The sequence below is a fragment of the Octopus bimaculoides genome, chromosome 16 (assembly GCF_001194135.2).
Source record: "Octopus bimaculoides isolate UCB-OBI-ISO-001 chromosome 16, ASM119413v2, whole genome shotgun sequence".
Classification (NCBI taxonomy): domain Eukaryota; kingdom Metazoa; phylum Mollusca; class Cephalopoda; order Octopoda; family Octopodidae; genus Octopus; species Octopus bimaculoides.
In genome coordinates, this window is record NC_068996.1 from 48,479,425 (window position 1) to 48,492,109 (window position 12,685).

Here is a 12,685-nt window from a genome sequence, read left to right on the forward strand (position 1 = left end):
CTGATAATGCAGGATTTTCTTCAAGTAATACCTCAAGGAGCTTATCATCAAACTCAACTGGACGTCCTGTTCGATCTTCATCTTCAAGGTTGAAATCTCCACTTCTGTATCTTGCAAACCATCTTCTACAAGTTCTTTCATTCAAGCATTCTTTCTCATAAACTGAGTGTATGTTTCGAGTCGCTTCGGCTGCAGAGTTTCCTTTTTTGTACTCACAAAGCATTATGTGCCTTAAATGCTCTTTGGATACTTCCATGTTAGAAAGGGTTTTAATCAAAGAAATTTTAATTCTATTATTCTGTAAAATAATATTTAATTAGTTTAAATGTATACAAATGCATAAAAATAATTTTTACATCCATTAGACATTCTAAAATACAATTAAATTTCATTCAATTTTAAGAAAAGTAAAATCGGACAGAACTTATGGGATGCCCTGATAGTTCAATAATAAGCTAATTCGATTTCAATAAAAATCTATAATGTGTCCCGAGGGGCATTGGGTGAATAATATATTTAAATGACAAGGTTGCAAAAAATATAAGTCATAGAGAGGGTGACTTATCAGTGAAGGCAAGAACAATGGTGAGAATGGGATAATAACGTTAATAAAGCTGTCATATACATGTGATGCTGCATACATACTTTCGTAAATACATACTAGTAAGAAACTCACAAGTTGGGAGAGCTTGGTGACAGGGTGAATTGGCGTTGTGAAGAATCTAATTCTTCAAGCTCCACAGATCTGGTTACTTTCACCAAATGTCCTTACTCAAACACTTTAAAACATTGCAGTAGAACTCTCAAGTGATTGACCCTGGAGGATAAATTCTTGATACACAATACCACATTTCTGGGAGTGATGCTTGTGACAAGTCTTCCAGATTGCTCATCATCTTCCAAGGACATTCTTCCGCTTTTGAAGTCTTCCGTGCCACTTGAAACGCTGCATACGACCCATTGCCACATCACCATAAGCTTACTGAAACATGTTCAATGTCATGGTAGCAGACTTCCCAAATTTAACACAAAATTTCACGTTGGTTATTTTTTTTTTTTGTTCCTGTCCATGACAAAATCACAGACTACAGCATACATGTGATCGCAAAAACCAAATTTCACAACTTGTGAAGTAAACACAGTGATGTCACTAGACATACTGTCTCATGAAGGTCACTGCTAGCTCTCACTGTGCATACAACTGTGTGCTGCCATCTGTTGACATGCTATAGAATTATCTCAGGAACGTTTTGATACCATCTTGTAAAATCCCAAAGCTATGAAAAGAATGTGAATAAATAAGCATTACATTTGACAGAGTAATCTCAATGCTAAAGGGTAGACCTTTTAGCATTTAATCCAGCCACATCCAACTGAAATATTCTACTTGTTTTGTGTTCAAACCAGCCATATCCAGCCTCTCACACCTACCCTACAATGTCATTTGAGAATTAAATAATCACATCATTAAAATCTCTCAGCTCCAAGATAATGCATGATTAATTCCATAATGATGTGAATAAACGAATAATTACATTTGACAGAGTAATCTGAATGCTAAAGGGTTAATACAGAAATAATAGCTCCGGGTTTTACTTCAAGACTGTACACATCTAATGTGCATTTTAACCCGTTAGCATTTAAATCAGCCATACCTAGCTCAAATATTCTACTTGTTTTATGATCAAACTGGCTGGATCCAACCTCTCACACCTACCCTAACATGCCACTGAAATCACAAAGCTAAAGATAATGCATGATTTATACAAAACGATGCGGATAAATAAGTATTAAATCTAAGAAATCCAAATGCTGAAGGATTAATGTAGAGAAATAAATAAAGAAAATTCCATACTAATCTATATTGGTATCAACCTCTGGAATTGTTACTTCAATTGGTGTTGGAATTTGTTTATATTTCTTTCTGATATTCTTAGATTCTGGACGTTTTTTTGAACTTTGGTTGTTCTCTTTTGGCACAAAATTAATGTGAATATTTATGTCTCCTACAGGTTTTGATATTGTTGTCTAAAATTTAAAAAAATGAAAAGAAAAGAAAAAAAAAATGGTAGATAAAGGTTTTCAAAAAAGAAAAAAAGAATTCTAAGCAGTTTGAGCTGAATTCTTTGGCTTTCATCATAAGTACAACCAATTTTTCCATACTGGCAAGGAATAGACGAGACTCTTTGAGGTAGAACTGTACAGTCAAAATGCTCTTCCTGGTACTCATATGGTATCAATTCAAGGAGACAAACACACTCATGCGCGCGCGCGCACACACACACACAAACGCACACACACACACACACACACACCACACACACACACACGCACACACACACACAAATGCACATATGTACTCCTACACATACATACATATAATATATAGAACGTTGGGCTCAGAATCATGAGGTGATGAGTACAATTCTCAGACTGGGCTGTGTGTTGTATTCTTGAACAAGGTACCTTTGTTTTGTTCCAGTTCATTCAGCTATAGAAATGAGTTGTGACATCGCTGGTCCCACACTGTATCGGCTTTTGCTTTTCCCTTGGATAACATCGGTGGCTTGAAGAGGGGAGGCTGATATGCATGGGTGACTGCTGGTCTTCCATAAACAACCTTGCCCGGACTTGTGTCACAGAGGACAACTTTCTAGGTGCTATGCTTTGGTCATTCATGACCGAGGGGGCGGGAGCGATACCTTTTTTAAATACACACACACACACACACACAGACACACACACACACGTGCACACACACGTGCACACACACGTGCAGGTGTATGTGTGTTTGTGCATCATTATCACTATCATTGTTTAACGTCCTCTTTCCATGCTGGCATGGGTTGGACAGTTTGACAGGAGCTGGCCAGGCAGAAGCCTGCACTAGACTTCTGTGTCTGTTTTGGCAGGATTTTTATGGCTGGATGCCCTTCCCAACACCAACCACCCCAAAGAGTGGACAATGATTTTTATGTGGCACCAGCTCAGTGGAGGTCAGCTCTGGCATGGTTTTTACAGCTGGATGCCCTTCCAAATGCCAAGCACATCATCATTGTCATCATTTAACATCCATACCCCATACTGACATGGGTTGGATAGTTTGACTGGATCCAGTGGGTCTAAGGACTGCATCGAACTTCTATGTTTGCTTTGACATGGTTTCTATGGCTGGATGCCCTTCATAATGCCAACCACTTTTACAGTGTGTACAAGGTGCCACTGGTACTACTGAAGCCATAGTGCAGGCTAAAGAATTATGAACCCTGGTGTGGGTTAGCTTAATGCTAGGGGACAAGGAGAAGGCTGATGAGATTCTAATAAAGGGATCTGAAGAGAGGAAAGCGAAAGGAAAAATGATCGGTAGGAGCTGCATGAGGTAGATTATGGAAATGAAGTGCCTAGGTGGCTCCACAAGACTCCAGCTGTGAAGAAGTGGGTGTTAGTTTACAGGAGTGTGTGGGGTGGGGAGCAGATTATCAAAGTGGGTGGCATTGAAGGGTGGATAAACAAGAAAGAGAAAGGTATGTAAAAGAGAGAACGAGAGGAGTGGTAGGAATCTTATGACAATACAAAGAGGGCAATGACATCGATGGGTAGTCTATAGGAGCTGGTGATGGTGGGAGGAGGGCGGATAGAAGCAAGTATAATGTATGTGAAGTGGGGAGAGTCATTGCAACATGGGTGGAGAGTACGAAACATTGCACTTTCAGAGATCTCAGTTTCCCTGAAGAGGACAAGTCTTTTCAAGAACTTCATATCACTAGAGATCCTGATCCTTAGTTGTCTCATCCATCAGGCTCTGGGGTCCTGAGGTCAACTTTCACCATTTCATCCCATGACTTTCTGAGTCTCCTTCTTCTGCAAGTTCCAGCCGCATTGAGTGGTCACATTTCTTTATACAGCTACCCTCTTCCCTACACATTATATGCCCCACGCCAGCATGGTCTTCTTCCTTGAACACAACATCTGATTCCTCTTATATGCAATTTTTCACTCTGCACCTTTGTACCAATTCTTTCAGGCACACATCGCACATCCAGCAGACTATGCTCATTTTATTTCTTCCCAGTCTTCTCATCTCATCTGCATTCAATTTGCTGTGTTCAAGAAGACCTGTACATCTAAGCAAAGATGAGGCTCTAAAAACATACTGTTCAACACATATCTGTCCCCTAAAACTCATCTCCCAAACACATTTCCCTTCATCACTCTTCTAACTGCAACACTTCACTCAGCTGCAGTCATTATGAAAGCAAAATGGTGCCTATACTTCATACTCCTGTCGTTCACCTTTTCTGGAACTACTTCCTTCGTCTCCAACGTTTTCAGTATCGTCCCTTATTTTCCATAGAACATCCCTTTCATGTTCCTTTTTACCCTGTACATCCTCCCTCACTACCTTTCTTTGTCCCTCATTATTTCCACCCCTGTGTACCTCTGACCTAGATCCTGGCACTGTGCATCTATATTGCACCTCACACCACACATCATCAAGGCATCGAGTTAGCAGAAACGTTAGCACGCTGGGCGAAATGCTTAGCGGTATTTCATCTGCTGCTACGTTCTGAGTTCAAATTCCGCCGAGGTCGACTTTGCCTTTCATCCTTTTGGGGTCGATAAATTAAGTACCAGTTACGCACTGGGTTGATGTAATCGACTTAATCCCTTTGTCTGTCCTTGTTTGTCCCCTCTATGTTTAGCTCCTTGTGGACAATAAAGAAATAAGAAACGTTAGCACGCCACGCAAAATGCTTAGCGGTATTTCATCTGCCGCTACGTTCTGAGTTCAAATTCCGCCGAGATCGACTTTGCCTTTCATCCTGTCATGGTCGATTAAATAAGTACCAGTTTTGCACTGTGGTCGATATAAATCGACTTAATCCATTTGTCTGTCCTTGTTTGTCCCCTCTGTGTGTAGCCCCTTGTGGGCAGTAAAGAAATAACACTACACATCATCAATGGTACCACCTATTACCTCCTTGATCCATTCCAACCTCTCCAAATAATATTCTGTCATTGACCACACCTCCACCCATATTCATGCATTCGCTTTTATCTCCATCTCAATTCATCTGCCACTTTCCTTTCACACCCTCACCCACTCACTCTATCCAATTCTTTGTACCAATTCCCTTGTATTCACCTCCCTGTAACTTAAGGATATTCCACAACATATCTTTGCCACCACCTCCACCATCATCTTCTCTTTCTCTTTTCCAACCAGGTTACTTATGTATCTCCTCTACATCAAGACACCTGTTGATTGTCCTCCTTTCATTACTTTAACCTCTTATCACCTGGTATAAAAATTATACAGGAGTGGCTCTGTGGTAAGTAGTTTGCTTACCAACCACATGGTTCCAGGTTCAGTGCCACTGCGTGGCACCTTGGGCAAGTGTCTTCTACTATAGCCTTGGGCCGACCAAAGCCTTGTGAGTGGATTTGGTAGAATGGAAACTGAAAGAAGCCCGTCGTATATATGTATATGTATATATATGTGTGTGTGTCTGTGTGTCTGTGTTTGTCCGCCCAACATCATTTGACAACCGATGGTGGTGTGTTTACGTCCCCGTAACTTAGCGGTTTGGCAAAAGACACCGATAGAATAAGTACTGGGCTTACAAAGAATAAGTCCTGGGGTCGATTTGCTCGACTAAAGGCAGTGCTCCAGCATGGCCGCAGTGAAATGACTGAAACAAGTAAAAGAGTAAAAGAGACCCCATCCACTGAATGAAACATCCCCACAGCTGAGAAGCCTTGCTTTGCAAGTTACATGATGACCTCACTGGTGCTGGGGCCAGTTCTAGTCAAGTTTACCACAAACATTTCTGCCGCAGGAAAATTCACCTCAGGATTTTTGGCCGTAGGAAATTTCGCTGCATAGGAAATTTTTTCCCCAAGACAATGAATCGTTCCCCTTGATATATAATAGTTTCAACCAATAGGAAGGAGTAAAGCAATTTCTTAACTCATTTAAAATTTCTTTATTCATCATCATCATCATCATCATGATCATGGTTTAACGTCCGCTTTCCATGCTAGCATGGGTTGGACAATTTGACTGAGGACTGGTGAACCAGATGGCTACACCAGGCTCCAATCTGATTTGGCAGAGTTTCTACAGCTGGATGCCCTTCCTAACGCCAACCACTCCAAGAGTGTAGTGGGTGCTTTGTGTAGCAAAAATGTTTGGGAAAAAATCCTGAGGCAAATTTTCCTGCAGCAAATTTTCCAGATTTGGCTGGTGCCACGTAAAAATCGCTCAGTACACTTCGTAAAGTGGTGGGCATTAGGAAAGGCATAGAAACTATGCCAAAGCAAACATTGAAATTTGACAAAGTTCTTGGGCTCATCAGCTCCAGTAAAATAGTCCAACCCATACCAGCATAAAAAAATGGATGTTAAGTGGTGATGATGGTGATAATGATGAAGAGACTGCAGTAAAAGCCATTTACCTAAGATCAAATTATGAACCATTTGGTTGTAGTTTGAACTTCTTAATAAATTAATCAATAAATTAATGAATTTACAAAAAGAAAAAAAAGACATTGATTGACTTACAGGTTTTTTGTCATCTATTCCTTTTCTAGAATAATTTTCTTCCTCCTGATTGAAAAATAGGAAAAACAAAGTTGTTTATAGTAAATTACATCTCTCATCTTATTTATTTATTGATTTATTATTTTTCTTTTTTTTTTGTGTAGCAAGATACAAAACTAAATCCAAAAATTGCTAAATCAAAATCACAGCTTAGCAACAGCTTTTTCATGTGATCAACCAAATTACAGATGAATCAACATTGAGATGTCACATGATGATTCTTTCTAGAAGCTGTTAGACCGTTCCTTTACAAAGCTTATAAATAGGCATGTTTTGAGCACAAACTTCACTTTATGATCATCCACAGCTAAGCAGCTAACTTCATTCTCATTTTACTGCTTTTAACAGTCATTTTCATGACTCTTTACTCTTTATTCAACCTAGACAGAGCCTTACATATAGAGCTTAATTGCTGTATGTGTAAGGCTCACCAACATGAACCTAGTATGTATATTTTCTCCTGTCTTGGCAGCTTAATTACAAAGCCTTTTTAATCAACTATTTGTAAGAGCTACAGAATTGGCTTTTCCAGTGTGTAAACTTTATTGATGCATTTTTAATTCATGACCAATGAAATTCTGCTAATTGTTCGTGTGGTAAGTAGCTTGCTTATGAACCACATGGTTACGGGTTCAGTCCCACTGCATGGCACCTTGGCAAGTGACTTCTACTATAGCCTCGGGCTGACCAAAGCCTTGTGAGTGGATTTGGTAGACAGAAATTGAAAGAAGCTTGTCGTATATATATATATATATGTATGTGCATGTATATGTTTGTGTGTCTGTGTTTGTCCCCCCAACATCGCTTGACAACCGATGCTGGTGTGTTTACGTCCCTGTAACTCTCTCTCTCTAGGTGCCATGCCTACACACTTCAGTGATTTTGGACCTTCATAGCAAAGCTAGAAAATCCATGGTTTTTAATTTTTAAATATTCATTGCCAGTGCTCCTGGACTGGCTCCTGTGCAGGTGGCATGTAAAATACACCATTTTGAGTGTGGCCGTTGCCAGTACCGCCTGACTGGCCTTCGTGCTGGTGGCACGTAAAAGCACCTACTACACTCTCTGAGTGGTTGGCGTTAAGGAAGTGCATCCAGCTGTAGAAACTCTTCCAAATCAGATTGGAGCCTGGTGTAGCCATCTGGTTCACCAGTCCTCAGTCAAATCGTCCAACCCTTGCTAGCATGGAAAGCGGACATTAAAAGATGATGATGATGATGATGATGATGATGACAGCAGTGATTTCCTCTTCCCTTTTGCTAGTTTACTTAAAATTTCCTCTACTAGTTCCCTGCTCTCCTAAACTTCCCTTGATGCACAGGTCCTATTTAACCCTCAGACAAGGGGACTGGATCACATTACATCAAGGCATGTTCCCATGCAGTGTAGGGTCTATACAGCACATGTACAAAGACCAGCCCTCCTCTGATCTTGTATGTTTTGACCACAGGGCCATTTTCTACCATTTGACTTATAATTGGAGCCCTCGACTGACACCACCAACCCAAGCCAGTGCAGATCTAGCAGCTCTGAGGCCTATCAGGTAACTGCATACTCTCCAAACAACTGAACTCTCAGGCTGGAGTCTCACCATTGGATGCTTTTATTTTATGTCTTGTTCAGGACATGATTAAGTCAACCACTCAATACATGAGCCACACCTCTGATGGGTTTCCACTTTGAACTAAATTTCAGTAACAAGGCTTTGGTTGATCCAAGGCTCAAAGCAATGAATGGACTGCAAGGAACCATGTGACAACATATCGTGTTTGATCTTTTATGTTTCAGTAATTGGACTGTGGCCAAGCTGGGGCACTGTCTCGAAGAGTTTTAGACAAATAAATTGACCCCAAATTTAGAAATAATACTACTGTTGGTTAGACCTAGGAAGCTGCACTGCTTCCTGTCGGCCTTGACACATTTCCTGTGTCCTTATGTCTTCCCCTTGTAAACATAAGGAAACAGGAAATGTGTCAAGGCCAACAGGAAGCGGTGCAGCTTCCTAGGTCTAACCAACAGTAGTGTTATTCCCTTCAGGGGACTGTTGTATTAAGTTGACAGTATACAACTACTTCAAATTGATCCCAGTGCTTAATTTTTTTTTAGCTAATTCTTATTCTATCATTCTCTTATGCTGAATGCCAATTTACTGGGACATAAGCAAACCAACACCAGTTGTCAAGTGGTGGTGAGGGGACAAACACTGATGCAAAGACAACAGGCACATAGCTTCAAAATTTTGATGATGAGATTGTTTATGCTTTTAGAATGACATGGTAGAGTAAGTGTGAGAGGCTGAATCTGGCTAGTTAAAATGTTAGAGGATTAAACCTAATATCAAACTATCATTTAAAATACAAGACAGCTTCATAGAAGGATACGTACCGCTTTACTGACAATGGCTTTCATATTCTTCAGATTATTCTGCAATGCATCTACTTCTGAGGATTTCTTCACCGGTTCTCCTAACTTCTGTGGCTGTGTATGAGAGATGACAGAATTATGATTGATACAAAAATTAAGAATCAAGAATTCGACCTTGTTGTTGTTTTTTAAGATTCAGTTAAATGCTGATCAAGCAGATAAATCTAGGGAAAAATGCATCTCAGCCATGACCACCACATCTTTCTCCCACCGCCAACCACAACAATGCCTTTTTTTAAAGAGATGGTAGCCTGTGATTTTGAGGGAGGTTTGGTTAATATTTCTAGAAGACTGTGTAACTACTTCAAGCTTCATGCTAGCTCATGATGTTATATATTGGATGTCACTAATGTTGTTTTTAGAAGGAAATTTCATTATTAAGAATGCCAATGGTCTGTTACATCCTTTCATTAATGTTTTTTTCTTTTGTTTTTTAAATTATACACCTATCCTTATTTATCATGAAGGATTGGTTGCAAAAATAAAACCATTGTGCTATATGAATTCTCTCCACACACTTTGTAAATGGAAAGAATGCTAGATTCCTTGGCACCAAACTCATGGCCCACAGCAGTGGAGTTTCCACTGTTGTGTATTTCCTTGGTGTTCTCTACCATTTCCTGTAAAGAATACACTCTCATCCGTGTTGTTTGTTTGGATCAAGGGCCTTTGTACCATTCTTCTGTTCACTGGTCCTGTGTTGATGGATACAACTGTGTAAATTACTTATTAACAAAAAAAAAAAAAAAAAAAACAGACGCAGCCTTGCAGCATGGTCGTGTAAACACAAGCGATGGCCAGTGCATTCTGGGTAGCTGAGCACTGGGGAAGATTGCTAAGGTGGAGTTTTGCAATAGAAGCCACACTTTTCTTCTAGTCTGCTTTTCCAGACTTTTATGTTTTCTTAGTTGGAGAAAGAAAAAGGAATAAAGCAGCCACTGTTTCCATCTCTCGATACATTATATTACATTAAACTCATGCCAGCACACATCCCCTCAGTAACAACGTGACCTGCTAGAAATGTCAACCAAATCTCCCAAGAAATCATTTTTCAAAAAAGGCAACACTGGATGCTATATTCTCCATTTCTTAAATATCATCTTCAGTTTTCCTATGTTGTGGACAAGATGTGAGGTCTGACGAAAAAGTCTCAGGACTAATGCAAGGGTAACGAAGTCAAACTATACGGAGTAAAGATTGACCTCAGATTCTGTTGTGCACGCACACTGAGTTGTAACATTTTCACACACTTCCATTGTTTACAGCAGAACTCGGATGTAAAGTATGTAGAGTGGGGTCATTGGATAGAATTACATGTGTCCAGGGGTGGCAATTCCACCATGATAGTACGCCTGCCCATTCAGTTGGTGAGGTCCAACAACCACCATATTCCCCCGATCTCGTGCGTTGCAACTTTTTCCTCTTTCCAAAAATGAAATCCCGCTAGAAAGGGATGCAACAAGGCAACTGCTCACTATCCCCCCCCCCCAAAAGGAGTTCCAGGAATGCTTCCATCAATGGAAACGATGCTGGATAAAAGTGTGTAGCTTCAAAAGGGGACCATATCAAAAGGGGACCATTTCAAAAGGGGACCATTTCAAAAGGGGACCATTTCAAAGGAGATTAAGTGTTGTAGTTTTAGGAGAGTATAGTAGTTCGCTTGAAGCATTGTGCATTGTTTGTGAAATATAACATGTCATGAATGGCACAACAATGCAGAGTGGACTTATAATAACTGTTATAATTTAATTATTCATAGTTTGGTATGATATAGGTGCAGGAGTGGCTGTGTGGTAAGTAGCTTGCTTACCAACCACATGGTTCTGGGTTCAGTCCCACTGTGTGGCACCTTGGGCAAGTGTCTTCTACTATAGCCTCGGGCCAACCAAAAGTTTGTGAATGGATTTAGTAGACGAAAACTGAAAGAAGCCTGTCATATATATATATATATATATATATATATATATATATATATGTATGTATGTATGTATGTGTGTGTGTATATATATTTGTGTGTCTGTGTTTGTCCCCCCAACATCGCTTGACAACCGATGCTGGTGTGTTTACATCCCTGTAACTTAGTGGTTCGGCAAAAGAGACCGATAGAATAAGTACTAGGCTTACAAAGAATAAGCTCTGAGGTTAATTTACTTGACTTAAAGGTGGTGCTCCAGCATGTTTGCAGTCAAATGACTGAAACAAGTAAAAGAGTTAAAAAAAAAAAAAGCGTAAAATATAATATTTCAGAATATAAAAATTCCTTCTTCAGATATCGTTAGGAATTGATTTAATCGAGTTACTGCTATAATCAGTTGTAGTTTTCTTTTTATAGCATCGGTTTTGATACATTTTTGGATCAGACCTCGTATATACATTACAGAATCACTTATCACTACTTAACATTGCAATTTTGCTTTCCGCTGCCTAACTGATCTTGGTGTTATACACACCATTTGTCAATGAGTGAGGTATATTCTCCATGACTAAACGCAGTGAGTAGCTTGTTCCCCGGTTCAAACATGCATCAAGTATATTTGCACTGATAATAACATTGCAATAGATTATAGATGCACTGTTTCACTGCTGCATGCTCTTCCTTTCACTAATTCTAGCTTTCCATGGCTGGGTTGCCCTTCCTAACGCTGAGCATTTTACAGAGTGTACTAGGTGCTTTTCACAGGAGACTGGTACAATGGGCTTCTTTCTATTTCCATCTAACAAACCCACTCATAAAGCTTTGGTCAGCCTGGGGCATAGCAGCAAACACTTGACCGAATTATCATGCTGTGGGACTGAACCCAGAACATTGTGGTTGGGAAGAAAACTTCTTACCACACAGCCATCATTTTATGATGGACATTTTGCAGTTTCCAAATCCACTGTAAATGTTTTGGTCAGCCAAGGGCTAAATAATAAAAGTCATTTGTCCAAGGTGTTAAACAGTGAGATTGAACCCGGTGTTAAACAGTGAGATTGAACCCAAGTTCATGTGATTTAGAAGTGAATTAATTTCTTAACTGCACAACATTTGCTGTGCTTATGACCAGGAAAAGTTGGGATTGTCATGGCTGGAATGTGTTTGTTTGTCAGTAAATTTTAATCAAGATCTTTAAACGTAGCAGGGATGAGTGACAGGGGTGCCTCAGAAAATGAGATACTCAAAAGAATAATCTCTATGCCAACCTGAGATCCTGACAATGTGTGTGTGTGTAGGGGGGGGGGCGAGGTTGCATGCACGTGTTTGTGTGTGTGCATGTGTTCACGTGCATGTGGTTGTGCGTGTAATTGTGTATGTACGCGTTTGTGAGCATGAGCGAGTGCATGCAGTGTTCATGTGTATGTGTGTGTGTGTGTATGTGTGTGTGTGTGGATGCCTGTACATGAGTGTTTCTGCATATGAGTGTGTATATATGTGTGTATGCATGTATGCATGTGTGTGTGTGTGTGTATGTATGAGTGCATGAGTGTGTGCGTGTGTGAGTATGCACATGAATACGGATGAATATGCACGTGGGTGTGTTTGTGCGATATTCGTCAGAATCAGATGGGATTCGAAATATCTATAACATGTAGCTGGAGGAGGAGGAAGAAGAAGGAGAAGAGGAAGAAGAAGGAGAAGAGGAAGAGGAGGAGGAGGAAGGATAAGATGAGGAGGAGG

General features: G+C 40.1%; 1 protein-coding gene across 2 annotated transcripts in view; it reads right to left on the bottom strand.

Moving 5' to 3' along the window:
• Window positions 1-12,685, bottom strand: part of LOC106870605 (centrosomal protein of 104 kDa) — a 293,281-nt gene that overhangs the window by 32,634 nt on the left and 247,962 nt on the right. Inside the window, exons 21-24 of one of the 2 annotated variants that reach the window (XM_052973738.1) lie at window positions 8,989-9,081; window positions 6,565-6,609; window positions 1,856-2,028; window positions 7-298 (exon numbers count right to left, since the gene is read on the bottom strand). In XM_052973738.1, coding sequence (XP_052829698.1) covers window position 298; window positions 1,856-2,028; window positions 6,565-6,609; window positions 8,989-9,081 — 312 coding nt within the window. In that variant the 3' untranslated portion in view covers window positions 7-297. Of the gene's footprint in view, window positions 1-6; window positions 299-1,855; window positions 2,029-6,564; window positions 6,610-8,988; window positions 9,082-12,685 lie in introns of those variants that run through there. The other variant, XM_052973736.1, reaches the window with a different exon arrangement.